Here is a 15,173-nt window from a genome sequence, read left to right as displayed (position 1 = left end):
CCACCAGCCAATAATATCTCTCGCTGAGAAGTCGATGAAGCCGCGTGACCGTTAATAAGGAGCTTCTTGTTTGTTAGTAAGTAAGGACGCAACAAAGATGGCGACAGCTGTAAATGCTCACAATGCTTAGAAGACATAAAATTAAAAAAAAGTCACTGACTGAAATATCTTTAGTGAGAAAAATTTTGAGAAAAACTCTTTTACATTTTCGTCAAAAGACTAAAAATAAATTTACGAAATGAAGACTGGAGTGCTGCTGAGTGTGACTGGTTGGTCTGGACACTGAGAGACTCTGAACGTGGACCCTCGTGGTTTTGAACCACAGTCACAGTTTGAAAACAGGAAAATTAAAGTATTTCATAAATCTGCGCTGAGGTCTGTTTGGGAAACGAGAGCTCTGTCTTTATTTCATTCTTGGCAGCTTAACACATAAACACTGGGCTAAAGGGCTGCAACCATCCTCAGCCGTGTTGTTATATGGCTTCACTCTGCTGACACACCTGCTGGGCTGTGATGTCACCCACACCTGTACACTTACTGAATGTGTCAACACCTGTGGTAAAGGGAAATTCCACCAAACCAGAGATCAGTGGAGCTTTCCTTTCATCACACTCACACTTAAAGGAACATTCTGACATTTTGGTAAATCCTGTCAGATTATGGAGCCCACTAGAGGTCGTATGGTTGAAATATACATATTTGCGTCGAAATCTTTGATCGCTTTACGGCAGGTGTAAGCTAGTTATTGTAGTTTGGCTGCTGATTTGACCAATGAATCCACTTAGACGCCAGAGCAGAAAGCGGCTGCAGAAGCTGCCTGAGAATCCTGCTGTTTCTAAGTTTCCTTCAGTCTCACAGTGATCCAGAGACAGCTGTCTGTCCGTCCACGGGTCCACTGCAGACAGGAGCTGCTGACTGCTGGTTCGGCTGCTCTGACGGGACAGTCTGACTGCATGTGAACACATACAGGCTGAAACAACAGCTCAAAGTGGAGCCCACAGCTGAGTCACTGAGTCCATAGCATCCCCAAAGCTTAATGGGAACTGTAGTTCTACAACAGGATTATCCCCCAAACAGAACTAAGACAAAGAATAATAACAGGAGTGACAAAAACAAGTAGGAGTTGGGGGTCTTGCAGTCGTCTGAGGGGGGCCACAGGAAGTTTTGAAATAGGCTTTCATGCATCTGGCTTTCAGAATAAAAGCAATAACCTATTATTCAGTAAAAAAAAAAAAGAAATAATAATTTGTATTACATTGCAGTTATAATATTTTAATATCACATTTGTTGTACTTAACAGATGGAAAACAGCCACAGCATGTTGGCCACTGTACAGTTAACCTTTGATTAATAAAACACAAGTTTACACATAGACGTTACACATTTATAGTGAAACAGGACTCTTACAGCATCTTATGCTGTGCTCTGATTGGCTGATCAAGGACAAGAGGTCATGTGTTTCAGTATAATATTTTCAGATTATTAATCAGTGCTTTCATTCAGTGGGTATTTTCTTTACACTCTCAACACTTTTATTCTGACGGTCAGATGTGAGCTATCTGAAGTCTTATTGTTCCATGAATCTAATTTGACTGAACGCTTCTCCAAATATTAGTTTTCTCCTTTCAGTTTATTCATTTGTTGATTTAGTGTAGAAATCAGTTCCCGTGGATTTCCACGTTAATATATATATTATTTCTACCAGCCGACCGCTTGTGTTCTGATGGATATCAGTTTCATCTCTGTGTGTCCAGTACAGAGGCCCAGGTCCAGGATGTGTTAAGCCTAGCTTAGCACAAACACTGGAAGCAGGGGGAAACTGTTAGCCTGGCTCCATCAAAAGAGAAAACACACACACACACACACACACAAACAGAGTTGCTCTGTGATTGGTTGTTTTTCTTCTTCTTTTTTTTAAAACCCGTTGACTTCAAGTGCTTGCTAATAAAAATCTAACGTTGTATTTCCACTTAAATGTTTGTGTTTGTGTTTAAATGATCATTTTGCCTTCAGCTCGCAGATCAGGAGGGTCAGGGGTTGCGGGTTTGAGACTGTAATGGAAACCTTGTAATACTGTACGGAAAACTAGTAAAAATGTAATTCCATAGACAAATGTCAGTGTCGTCGGATGTGAAGCCTTCACAGAAATTGACATTACGTACCACACATGGAGCTCCAGCTGGTGGGGGTCCTGGTTCCAAGAGGTCTCACCTGGAGTAAGTGCCTGCCCTGGGGCGGGGTACCCTGCCTTGTAAAGCTGGCTTTGGAAGACCCAGGGGCCTATAGATAGACTTCTTCCCCAGGAATGAGTGCCTGTCCTGGGGCATGGAGCTCCAGCTGGAGGGGGTCCTGGCTCCTGGAAGTCTCCCAAGGACGAAGTGTCTGTCCTGGGGGCATGTCAGCCAGCTGGAGGGGGCTGAGAAGCAGAAACCATAATCGCAAGTATTAAACGGTGTACCAGGGGCATGAAAGTTCTGCCGGTGCGGTTTTGTGGGTCTGCAGGACCAGCCAGAGATCAAGGTACCTGGATTAGTGGGGGTTAAGGGGCCTCACTCCTGGAGGTATACCCAGGAATGTGAGCCAGTCTTGAAGCATGGAGAACCAGGCCTCCTCCTGGGTCTTGTGGATCTGTATTTACAAGGCCCAGCCAGGCGCATGGAGTCTGCTTCTTCAGGAATGAGAGCCCATCCTGGGGCATGGTACTCAGCTGGAGGGGGGGTGGTGGTTCCTGGAGGTCTTCCCAAGCTGGCTTTGGAAGACCCAGGGGCTTATACAGAGACTTCTTACCCAGGAATCCTGGGACATATGTCCTGGGGCATAGAAGAGGACCAAATAAGTCAACAAAGACTCAATATAAGAAATATGTTATAGAGCAGCTCATTAAAAGCTGAGTGCCTTTTAAAAATCAAGTCCTTATAAATCCCTATTGACAAGGAGACCAGGTTTTACCACAGTTACACATGTTCAGCTAGGAAGACCGTTAAAGTGGTGTTGAAGCTGTGATCGCCAGGGCGCCGTTTTCAAAAACCTACCGATTCTGTGACGTGGCTCTTGGCTCCCCCTGGTGGTCAAACATTGCCCTAATTGCCCCCAGGGGTAGGGTTAGCCCTAGAGCAGACCTGGGCAAACTACGGCCCGCGGGCCACATCCGGCCCTTTTCACGTCCCTGTCCGGCCCGCGTGAGGCCAATCATAGATTATAGGGATTATATGCACCGAAACACAATCGTAATGACGCAATTAAAAAGCGCAGCCAGCACACGGTGATCTGGATAAGAGCCAACATGTCTGCGGTGTGGACTTATTTCAGTATCTCGGAGCGAGCGTGAGCTGTGAGGTGAACAGCGACGCTGGCCAGGTTACCCTCAAGATGTCGGCTCACGCTAAGAAAAGAAAAGTTGATAACGAATGCCGTGTTTTCGACAAGACATGGACCGCCAGGTATTTCTTTACAGAAATTAAAGGTAAAGCCGTGTGCTTAATCTGTGGTACACAGGTCGCCGTGTTAAAGGATTATAATTTGAATCGCCACTACACGACCGAGCACGAGGATAAATACAGAAATCTGTCTGATGAAGAGCGCTCGGGAGTCTGATGCGTTGCTAGCAAAACTTCACACCCAACAAGGACTTCTTACGAAACTTCACACCGCCACAGATGCAGCCGTCAGGACAAGTTATGTCCTTTCTCACAAAATGGCCAGAAAAAGTACGGCGTTTTCTGACGGAGAGTTTATTAAGCAGTGCTTATTGGACTCTGTTGCGCTGCGCTGCCGGAGGAAAAGGGCGCGTTTGAGAACGCGTCACTCTCCCGGCGCGCTGTCACGAGGCGGGCTGAGGACGTCGCTGGAAACTTGGAGCTTCAGCTGAAGAACAGAGCGGCCGACTTTGACTGTTTGTCTCTGGACGAGAGCTGCGATGTACGTGACACCGCCCAGCTACTCGTCTTCTCACGTGGGAAAACTGCAGACTTTCAAATGTTGTCAGAGTTGGCAGCCATGCAGTCGATGAAAGGGACAACCGCTGGTAATGACTTGTTCACAGAGGTGAATGCATGTTTGGACATGTTAGGACTGATGTTTGGCCCTCTGACACAATTCAGGTTTCTCATGTGGCCCCTTGTAAAAATTAATTGCCCACCTCTGCCCTAGAGAGAGGTCAGAGGATCACCAAAGTTATGAATGTGTGAACCACATTTCATCACAATCCTTCCAACGGTTGATGAGATATCAGAGCCACGCCCCCCATCATTTACAATAATGTAAAAGTGAGAAAAGCAGCAAATCCTCACATTTGAGAAGCAGCATTTTTGCTGAATAAATAACTGAAAAGATGACTTGATAATCAAAATATTTGGGGATTAATTCGTCACCGATCAACTGAACATTTCAGGCTGTCACCTTTATCGTCCCACTTGAGTTTGCAGGACTTGAAGAACACGGGAATCACCTCGCTAACAACGTATTCAAAACATTTAGCGGAGCTTCTGATGTGCCAAACCCAAAGGTAGGCGCAAGAAATGTTTAAAAGAAATGAATATTTAGGTATTTCTCGTACCGAGCTCTGTTTTAAAAGCAGGAGCTGTTTCCTAAAAGCTGACGTCAATCTCACGATTAGATTAAATGAAACTTTAATGAGGTTGAAGGGGAAATGTGGTCATCGGGACAGACAGAGCTGATCAGCGTTACAGGAAAACAGAGGCCAGGACGAAATCTGTTTTTTGTGTGAAAACGTCAGAGAGATGCAAACCGACACAGAATCACCTGATGAAAGTTTCAAATATTTTCATTTTTACCCCAAAATGTCTGGTTTTCTCCATCTTTCCTGCACCTCCTTCTACCTCTCTACTGTCCCCCTCATTCAAACCTTCAATCTCCATTTGGATTCCAGTTCCTGCATCGCTCTCTTCCTCTGTGGGAAGAAAATAAAAATTGGATTATTGCATTTTCATTTTTACTCAAATAACACATACATATGTAAAATTATAAAGCTACATTATCATTTGAACATAGTCCCGTATACGCTTCCATATATGACCTTTTTGATTTACTGTAGCTGTTTCTCCTCTTTAACAACTAAAATATTCTTATTTCGACTCTGTGTTCGACACAACAAGCTCGAGTTTGACCTTAAAACTGTCACAAATGTAAAACTGCAACGGACTGACGTGTTATTAACATTCAGTAACAAACAGCGACATGTAAGTTCAAAAAGAGCTTGAATAACCGTTCACAATAATTCATAATAATAACTTATTTCAGTGAAAACAACACTCCAGATCTCCAGATGATCTGGGATCAGCAGATCTTAACACATCCTTTAAATAAATTGTTGATTTTTTTGTGATTATTTTCAGATAAAAGTGAAATAAAACGGACATGTTGTATTACCTGTTGATCTGTTGGATGCCGTGTCTCTCAGCTGGGACAGATTCAGTGTCCCCCATCAATCCCCTTTTCTCAAGACATCATCTGTACAGGTTTGTATTTAACAACATGCAGAAGGAACGTACACAGAAACAGAGAATAAAGGCAGTAATAATAAAACATGTGTATGTCTGTCTCTTAGTATCCACATACTCACACATATATATCCATACAAATACACACAAACACACTAGAATAGAGAAACTGTTGAAAATATAAACATTACACTACATTTATGCAGCTGATGCTTTTATCAAAAGTGCATTCAACCTACAAAATAAACATTATTGCATGAGGCGATGCAGGACACGGTGTTTAAGCCACCAACTCTATAAAGAAAGTTTTATTAAGTCTGTCGCTGGTATTAATGTTTCTGCAGCTTTTTCCACGTGTTGTGGACATTTCTAAAGAAAGTTCCGTGGAGACAGATTTTTATTTAATTTACGTACATTTCAACTTCATTAATGGAATCTTTTCTTTTTTGTTTTATAATGTTTAATAGATTAATTAACTAATGGCTTCAGCTCACCTTCAGACAGTAAATTCTTGTGTTTGAGTTAAACTCTGTCCTTCCTTCGCAGGTTGCAGCACTCGATGGGAAACGGATCCTGATGATCTGTGATGTTTGAAAACCAACGAATCCTCCTTCCTTTACGTTTCTTTTCTCCGTGTGCGTGTTCACTCTGGTCTCAGGAATTTCCCATCATCAGATACAAATGATATATCATGTGATGAAAGGAAATGATGCTCTAATCATGAGGACGTTTGACCTGACCTGTACATCAGCAGCCATCGTCGCACTGACTGCAGTTAAACATTTACAACATAAGATAAGATAAGATAGATAAGATATAACTGTCAGTATTCAGAGGGAAACAGTTGTGCAGCAGCTGCAGTACAAAGTATGAAAGAGAGCAAATATAAAATATCAATAAAGGTTATTTTTGTGCTCTGGGAGGTTTTAGATTTTATTCTTTCTTCTTCTTTTTGTTTTTAACGGCGGTTGGCCAGCACCGTTTTAGGAGCAGAACTGCCACTAAGTGACTTCCCTGTGTCACTGGCAGCCGGGTGTGAGGTCGTGGCGTGCTATGCGAGCGGCGGCTAACGTGGCCTGCAGCAGAGACGAGCAGCGGGCTGCTGAGCTCGCTTCTGTCTGACTCCGCAGGTCAGCAGGTCACTTTGCAACCGGATCCTTATTTGTTTATATATAATGTTTATATTCCAAATGTTCTGCTGCGATATGTCTTTATAATTTAGTACTTTCTGAAGTACTGATGTTTGTGAATGTGCCGCACAGCTTCGCCACCAGCGGGCGCCTGTGAGTAGGTCGCGCAAGCTGTGAAGCAGAGGTAGCAGTGGCTGTCCCGGGGTGACGACTCGGACTGTCGCATCTTCATCAAATGTTAGCAGGCGTTTAGTGATGTCTTCAAGGGCCTTTGGGGGTAGAGCCGGTCCTGACCTCCCTGGGGCCCGAAGCAAAGCCCTGCTACTGACCCGTGAGCCATGACAACCAGTTGCCACACAGTCACACCTGACGGTGCTCCCACCACAACCCTCCCTCCGAACAACAGTTTGCTCCGTGCGTCTCAGAGGAAGTCGACCTCTGCAGAACAGACTGACGTACAAACACACTGTATTCACTAAGAAAAGTCAGTACTAACTCAGCTGAGTCTTAAAATTATCGATAACAATACAGATTTTCTTTTATACATTTTCAAATATAAAACACTGTTTATACTCTGGCTTGATGGTTATAATTTACTGAGAGACGTGCGTCCATGTTGCCCCGTATGCAGCTGATCGATTCATTTGAAAGGAATTCTTTAGTCAACAGTCAATGTCAGTCTCTTGCTGTCCATCTTGCATTACTCCAGAGTTGTAACTAAACCTGGACTGAGAGTCGAGGTCATCGCTGTCTCGCGCCCTCAGCCTGCCCGGCCCGGGAGCATCGCACCTCACCTGAGGGAAGTTTTCAGGCTTTAAGCTCCTCAGAAAAGTGCGTCTCACGGTCCGAGTCATGGCTGGAGTCTGGGATGAAACACAAGCGAGATGCATTTGTTTCGTTTATCCCGGGAGGATTCTTCAGTTTGCTTTTGTTTGCCAAGTTGGTCTTAGCTCCTATCACACATCTCTTCTGCTTCATTCTAAAACTCCAACAGTGTTCCTGTAGACTAAGACCTGATCTCTGGGAATCTCTCTTTCGAGGGTTAATGGCGTCGTCTTCTGCCTGTCAGCAAACTAAATGGACCCAAACTCAGACTAACTGTATTTTTCTGTATGTAAATAAGCACTTGGCCGATGTATGGAGCCCCAAAGAAATCAATATTAAATAAATAATTCTGAAATAAAAAGTCATGCGAATCAATTATAATATGTACAAAATATAAATTAAACAGTTTAATTAAACAATTTTTCTTATTATAATACGTAAGGAGTTTATAGTTTTATTAATTTTTATTTCATAACAGAACTTTTTATTTCAGGATGCACTTTTTCGCGACAGTAGTGTTGTCACTGTCCTCACCTGTCAGCCAATCACGTGGCCCCTGCCTCTCTTAAGCTAGAAACAACTGCTTCCAGAATTAGCCAGTTAGCACCTGTTAGCTCGAGCAACAACAGCGTCAAAGTCATTCTGGATCAACTATCTGGCTGCTGCTCGAAAGGTTTACCGCTGCTGTCAAATGTCAGTATGTGAATAAAAGAAAAATCACACTTTCAAACTTTCAGGAAAACAAGAAATGAGTTTGAAGACGTGTTTGACTTTCTCTCAGTTTGATAACAGACACGTGAAAGTGTCCGGGTAACGTCTGCTTCCTGTCTCACTCCATCAGTGTCACAGAGAAGCGGCCATGTTGCCGAAACGAGGAGGCGGAGCCTGAACTAACTGATCACTGTCAGCTGTGACGGAGCTGAGCTGCGCTGCATGCTGGGAAACAGAGACTTCCTGTGGAGCCAGCAGCAGTTTGAACGTTCAGAGGAAACCTGACACATTTTTTTTTTTTTTTTTTTTTTTTTTTTTTTTTTTATATTTATTTCAAAAAGCATACAGGCTTATTAAACATTCAATATTTCAAGAAGAGCAGGTCGAACAATTGAACAAAAATGAAACCAAGAACAAAGAAAGCCGTAATTACAAAGTTACAGGGTTCAAAGAAAGAGCTTCCAGATTATTACATAGCCAAAGTGCATTCTTAGATTTACAGACATTCAAAGACTCTTTTAAAGATGACATATCATGAATAAAAACATTAAATAAAGGTTTAATGTTGCCAAATTTACATTTGTGAATGAAAAAAATTGCCATAACAATCATGCTATTAATTGTTAAATCTTTTGATTTGTCCTTCAGTACAACGCCAAATTTAACATCACTGTAATCGAAAGATCGGACACCAGAGTTGTTTTGATAAACCCAAATACAGAAACTATCCCAAAATATCTTTGAATAAACACACGAGAAAAAGAGATGCTCATCTGTTTCAATGTTAGCTAAACAAAAAGTACAAACATTGTCTTCAATATTAAATTTTGAATGTAAAAATTCTTTGCATGGATAAACATTATTTAACAATTTGAAACGTACCTCTTTAGCTTTGGGTGGGACAGGAAGTTTTAAACAGTTACATCTGAACTTTTTTACATTTTGACTGGTGAAACCTTCCATAATATTTCGTCTTCTTAAAGGCAAAGGAAAACATTCATTGGATAAAACGGATCTTAAGAACTTGTTGTTACATTTTCTGTTTAAAAAGGAAATGTTTTGAACAGTTCAGGGAAACAGTCGGGGAGCAGAGTGTGTTCATCCAGAAACCTTTAACAGAACCAATCACAGCTGTGGAATCGCATTGATGACTTGTGTAAATTGTTGATTAGAACAAATAATATTATATTTGTGAATGAAATCTGAATAGTTAAGTAAATTACCCCTGTCATCCATTAAATGTAAAACCAGCATTACACCCTGTTCAGCCCAGTGTTTGTAAAAGAAGGATTTTTTCCTAATCAGTATATACCTGTTATTCCATAAAGGTGTATCATGGGGCGAAAAATTATGATTATAAATTAATTTCCAGTACTGGAGAACTTGTCCATGAAACTTAGACAACTTAATGGGTAATTTGGATAACTCAAAGTCACATTTAATAAGAAATTCGACACCACCAAAACTAGAGAATATTTTAGCGGGGAGATTGAACCAGAAACTGTCTAGATTTGTTATAAAATTTTGTAACCACCGTAATTTTAAAGTGCCATTCATTGGGTCGAAATCAATGGCATTCAGGCCGCCTTCTTCTAAAGATTTAACAATATCATTTTTCCTTATATAATGATGCTTATTTCTCCAGAGAAAATTGAAGTTATTTTGATTGATTTGTTTGATCACTTTTTGAGGTATGTTCAGGGAATATGCTGGATAAATAAGTCTCGAGAGACCCTCCATTTTAGAGAGTAATAATCTTCCAAAAATAGATAGGTCTCTCTGCAACCACATGTTCAGAATTGTTTTACTCTTCTTTAAAACACCATCAAAATTATACTCTCTATCTATTTCACTTTTCGTTACAATAATACCTAAATATTTGACTTGATCCTTGACAGGTATACCATATAACGGTATTTGCGGGTGATCGTGGATGGCCATCAGCTCACATTTACCCACATTTAGATAAAGACCAGATGCTTCTGAGAAACGAGCAACAACTTTCAGAGCTATTGGTATTTGAGTCTTGTTTTTCAAAAACAGCGTGGTATCGTCCGCTAACTGACTTATCGCAAGTGGATATCCCAAAACATCTAATTTCTTTAATTCTTCACAGGTTTATATCATTATGCTCAGAATTTTTGCAACCATAATAAATAAGAGTGGAGAGGAAGGGCACCCTTGCCGTATCCCTCTCTTTACATCAAAACGTCTACATGTGCCAAAGGGCAACAGAACAGCACTATTGATATCACTATACAGCATTTGAATAATATCACAGAAGGCACTTCCAAAATTAAAGTATCTTAGAGTATCAAACATAAAGGAGTGTTCTACCCGGTCAAAAGCCTTACAGAAATCCAAAAACAAAATAAAACCATCATCTTCGATATTGTCACTATAGTCCAATAAATCAAGAACAAGCCTAATATTGTCATGGATTGACCGACCTCTGAGAAAACCAGACTGAGATTCACTGATAATTTGCGAGATACCTACCTTAAGCCTATTTGCAATGGCATGAGTCAACAATTTATAATCTACATTAAGTAGTGTTATCGGTCTCAGATTGTCCAGATATTTCTTATCCTTTCCAGTTTTTGGAATAAGTGATATGAGCCCTTGTTTCATAGTAGTCAACAGAGTTTTGTTTTTGATACTTTCCGTTATGGCAAGGAAGAACAAATCCTTAAGATCCTCCCAAAAGTGCTTATAAAAGTCCGAAGAGAGTCCAGGAAACCTGACATGTTCGCTGCAGAGTTTGTTCCCGCTGCTGTGGTCAGAGCTGATCTGTGGTCAGAGTGTCGCCGCCTCACAGGAAACACAGACGAGTCCTCCCAGAGACACAGAGTGCATGATGGGACTGAAGAAGCTGCTGCTCGTCTCTCTGCTCGCTGTTCTGGGTAAAAACCTTCAACACTTCCTGTTTCCTTCGGGACTTTATTCTTGTTTAACACATCTGAACGTTGTAAATGTTTGCATGTTGTTGGTTCTGAAACTGAAGTTACTTTAGCTGGAGCCTCATTCAGATTCCTGCGGCTCGTTTTCCAAACCATCTCATCAGTTTTTAGTCTGACTTCCTTCTTCCCATCTCGCAGTATTTTAAAACACAGTTTGTGTGCTCACAGCAGAAGCTCAGAGCATCGAACTGCAGTTTAGTGGAGAGAAACAAACCTTTTCTCACAGCGTTCAGTGTTTTCCTGTGTTTTTTTTGTGACAGGTGTGTGTGTGTGTGTTTGAAACTCTTCCTGGTTGCCTCATCAGTCCTCCTGCTGGTGCGTTCAAAGACACTCTGACGTCTGAAATCAGCTGCTGAACAGAAACATTTTTACATACAAGAAGCTTCCAGATTCACACGAGTGTTTTCAGCGTGTCGCTGTGACGCCTTCAGGAACAAAGCCCAGCAGAGTTTGAGGCAGCGTCTGCTCTCAGCTGCAGTGTAACACGATGACGACGCAGCTGTGGATGTTCGCTGAAATGAAGTGGAACTCGTGTGTAACTGGAGGGAGGCCGTTATCTGTAGCAACGCACCCGACAGAGGAAAACGTTTCATGTCGCTTTACTGTCAGTGTGCGTTTCACAACTCAACACACTGCAATACTTCCTGTCTTTTATCAGTTCGTAGAACAGCAGTTACGTGGTGCCACCTGTTGGCCTGGAACAGGACTAACATTCAGAACACAACAGATGTAGTTTAACATTTTATAAATGTATTTGTTTTAGAAACCTGTCTGCTTGTCCTGCTGTAGACTGTCTGGGTCTATATCTATATATGAGTGTCTCTGAACGCACCAGCAGGAAGACCGATGAGGCAACCAGGAAGAGGTTTCGGTCCCCGGAAGGTTTCTGATTGAGTTCCAGCTGTTTGACTTCATATTTGTTCTAATGTGTGAAGCTTCTCACCCGAGCAGGACTGTAGTTTGCGTCCTCGTTTTCTCCTGCAGGCTCTCGTCTGTCAGCTGCCACAAAGTCCTGAAAGATGGTTATCTTGCTTTCAGAGTATTACACATTATAGGATTATTTCTGGACTGCTGTTGGTGAGTTCTTGGTAGTGTTTTATTAGAATTTCAGTTACACTTTTAGTTAATAAACGTCATAATATAACGTGTTAATCAGCTTTAGAGCTGCCGGCAGGCGGATCCTGTTACCTGTGGACAGAGCCAGGCTAGCAAGAAATGAACTTTCATATAAAACGAGCTCAAATGCAGCGGTGCAAAGTCCTGCGTTGAAAGCGTTACTTCAGTAAAAGTATGTAATCAGGAAAATGTACTTAAAAGCACTAAAATGTCCCCTGTGACAAAAGGTCAAAGGTCATCACAGGTGACTGTCTTCCTCTTCCCTTGCAGAGGCGAGGGTGGCGGCGGGCAGCCATCATGGCCGCTCCATGCCTGGATCTCCGTACAACATCAGCAGGAACGACCGCGGCCTCCAGCAGGTCGTCCTCGCCGCCACCTACTCCTTCAACAACCAATCAAACGACGCCTTCCTCTTCAAACCCGCCGCCGTCCACAAAGCACAGCGGCAGGTACGACGCAGGAAACGCATCATCACGTGCACGCATGTCTGTGGGGTCAAAGGTCAACGGCAGGTCAACATAACCTCTCCAGAGTCTGGAATCCCTGTCTTTGTAGATATGTCACATCTTTTAGAATAACTGTATTTTAATGTACAAACAAACAAACAAACAAACAAATAAATAATTTGCATCTTAACTGAAAAATTAACCCAAATATGAGTTTTACTTTTCATGGCGGGAATTTTAAGTGTTTAAAACTCCACAATGAAGTCATGTATTTGTGCACTAAACCCCTCCCCCCTGAACAGTGATTGTCCAATCACAGCTTATCATCGTCCTGCTGCAGAACCCAAGTTCGCTTCAGCTTGAGGTCACGAACAGATGGCCGGACGTTCTCCTTCAGGAGTTTTTGGTAGACGGCAGAATTCATGGTTCCATTTATCACAGCAAGTCTTCCAGGTCCTGAAGCAGCAAAACAGCCCCAGACCATCACACTACCACCACCATATTTTACTGTTGGTGTGATGTTCCTTTTCTGAAATGCGGTGTTACTTTACGCCAGATGTAACGGGACACACACCTTCCAAAAGTTCAGCTTTTGTCTCGTCAGTCCACAGAGTATTTCCCCAAAAGTCTTGGGGATCATCAAGATGTTTTCTGGCAAAAATGAGACGAGCCTTAATGTTGTTTTTGCTCAGCAGTGGTTTTCGTCTTGGAACTCTGCCATGCAGGCCATTTTTGCCCAGTTTCTTTCTTATGGTGGAGTCATGAACACTGACCTTAACTGAGGCAAGTGAGGCCTGCAGTTCTTTGGATTTTGTTGTGGCGTCTCTGAATGGCTGAAGAAGAACAAAATGAAGACTTTGGAGCGGCCTAGTCAAAGTCCTGACCTGAATCCTATTGAGATGCTGTGGCATGACCTTAAAAAGGCAGTTCATGCTCGAAAACCCTCCAATGTGGCTGAATTACAACAATTCTGCAAAGATGAGTGGGCCGAAACTCCTCCACAGCGCTGTAAAAGACTCACTGCAAGTTATCGCAAACGCTTGATTGCAGTTGTTGCTGCTAAGGGTGGAGCAACCAGTTATTAGGTTTAGGGGGCAATCACTATTTCACACCACTGTATATGAATGCAGCCATTTACCCATTTAAAGTATAAGTACCTCAAACTTGTACTTAGGTACAGTACCTGAGTAAATGTACTCTGTGTGTGTGTTTCAGGTGGTTAAGGGGGTTCGGTACATCGTAGATTTGGAGATTTCTAGAACCGTCTGCCGTAAACGAGACAACAACACTCTGTCCGACTGTGACTTTCAGCCTGAAGGTCATCTGCACCAGGTGAGTCTGAACAGGTGCATCAGGTGTGTCTGATTAGGTGCGTCTGAACAGGGGTACCAGGTGAGTCTGAACAGGTGCACCAGGTGTGTCTGAACAGGTGAGTGTGAACAGGTGCACCAGGTGTGTCTGATCAGGTGCGTCTGAACAGGGGTACCAGGTGAGTCTGAACAGGTGCGTCTGAACAGGGGTACCAGGTGAGTCTGAACAGGTGCACCAGGTGAGTCTGAACAGGTGCGTCTGAACAGGTGCACCAGGTGACCTCGTAAAACCACAACGTGTGTTTTTTACACTTCAGCTTTTGTGCAGATTAAACGAGATGTAATACGATAGTCACAGAGCGCAGGATTTGCAGGTAAAGGGCTTTTAATGTGAAACGTCCACTTCCTGTTGTGTTTTCCAGACGTTTCAGTGTCACTTTGAGGTTTGGATGATTCCCTGGAAGAATGAGACCAAGACTCTGGTCTTCCTCTGTAAACCCTGAAACCTCCAGCTGCCTCCATCATCTTCATCCTCCATCATCTTCATCCCTGATGGAGTTCACATCCACCTGTCCACCTGTCTGACCTGCTTCTCCACGCCTCATCTGTAAAACTAACTTTTCACACAAAATAAAACCATCTGCCTTTTGGATATGAAAGTTTTTCTGCAGATCGTTTCTCTGTTTTCTCCGCTGAGACCTTCGGCGACTGTAGTGGCAGCAGCTGCTGTCTGTATGTTGAGTTGAGTGCAGACGAGGCCACCTGCTGGTCGGGAGGACGTACAGCAGCAAGCGTTTTACCATAAAAACATTACAGAAATGTTTAATACCCAAGAAATCAGCATGAAAAAACAACTAAAAACCAAGTCGACTGAATTCCTTTTACTTTAAAATTTAATGAACTTACAGATTAATAACATCATTAAGGTGAAAGTATCAATCTGATTTAATTAAGGTGTTTTAATTGGATTTCAAAGGAATATTCAGTGTATAAATGAATGGATTTCAATATATTATCTTTCAATTTAAGGGTTCTTTAAGGTGTAAAAACACCAAATAATATGAAATCCCTATTAGATCATAACCCATTAATGTACCCATTATTAAAACTCCAAAAATGTATAAACGAAGGTGTACCTGGTACCTGTGGTGGCTTTGGTACGTTCAGATCTCTGATATTAACTTACTTGAGTAGAAGTTTTTATTACTGATGGAAA

At 42.3% G+C, this 15,173-nt stretch overlaps 1 protein-coding gene and 1 long non-coding RNA gene across 4 annotated transcripts; one reads left to right on the top strand and one right to left on the bottom strand.

The window, feature by feature from the left end:
- Positions 1–276: 276 nt before the first annotated feature.
- Positions 277–11,000, bottom strand: LOC122884109. Of its 3 annotated transcripts, XR_006379813.1 has the most exons (6): positions 10,866–11,000; positions 5,954–8,406; positions 5,389–5,469; positions 4,865–4,909; positions 2,525–2,810; positions 277–2,416 (listed from the first exon to the last, which is right to left on the bottom strand). It is a non-coding gene; the product is annotated as an uncharacterized LOC122884109 (long non-coding RNA). The 3 variants fall into 3 exon arrangements; XR_006379812.1 differs by having other exon boundaries at positions 2,525–4,909; XR_006379814.1 differs by lacking the exons at positions 277–2,416; positions 2,525–2,810; positions 4,865–4,909; positions 5,389–5,469 and having other exon boundaries at positions 7,438–7,452; positions 7,949–8,406.
- On the top strand, positions 10,858–14,616 carry LOC122884108 (cystatin-F). Its single transcript, XM_044213518.1, has 4 exons — positions 10,858–11,028; positions 12,472–12,650; positions 13,863–13,979; positions 14,380–14,616. The coding sequence occupies exons 1-4, from the start codon at positions 10,980–10,982 to the stop codon at positions 14,458–14,460; spliced, it is 426 nt and encodes a 141-aa protein (XP_044069453.1). The 5' UTR covers positions 10,858–10,979; the 3' UTR covers positions 14,461–14,616.
- The last annotated feature ends 557 nt before the right edge of the window (positions 14,617–15,173 follow it).

This window comes from Siniperca chuatsi, linkage group LG11, assembly GCF_020085105.1.
Source record: "Siniperca chuatsi isolate FFG_IHB_CAS linkage group LG11, ASM2008510v1, whole genome shotgun sequence".
Taxonomy (NCBI): Eukaryota; Metazoa; Chordata; class Actinopteri; order Centrarchiformes; family Sinipercidae; genus Siniperca; species Siniperca chuatsi.
This window is presented reverse-complemented; position numbering and strand designations above follow the sequence as displayed.

What these genes read in the sequence shown, in the direction of transcription:
- LOC122884108 (XM_044213518.1), top strand. Translation starts at nt 10,980, where the DNA reads ATGATGGGACTGAAGAAGCTGCTGCTCGTCTCTCTGCTCGCTGTTCTG. An exon ending in CTCTCTGCTCGCTGTTCTGG is followed by an intron (nt 11,029 to 12,471) that starts GTAAAAACCTTC and finishes CTTCCCTTGCAG; the next exon opens with AGGCGAGGGTGGCGGCGGGC. An exon ending in CTGAAGGTCATCTGCACCAG is followed by an intron (nt 13,980 to 14,379) that starts GTGAGTCTGAAC and finishes TGTGTTTTCCAG; the next exon opens with ACGTTTCAGTGTCACTTTGA.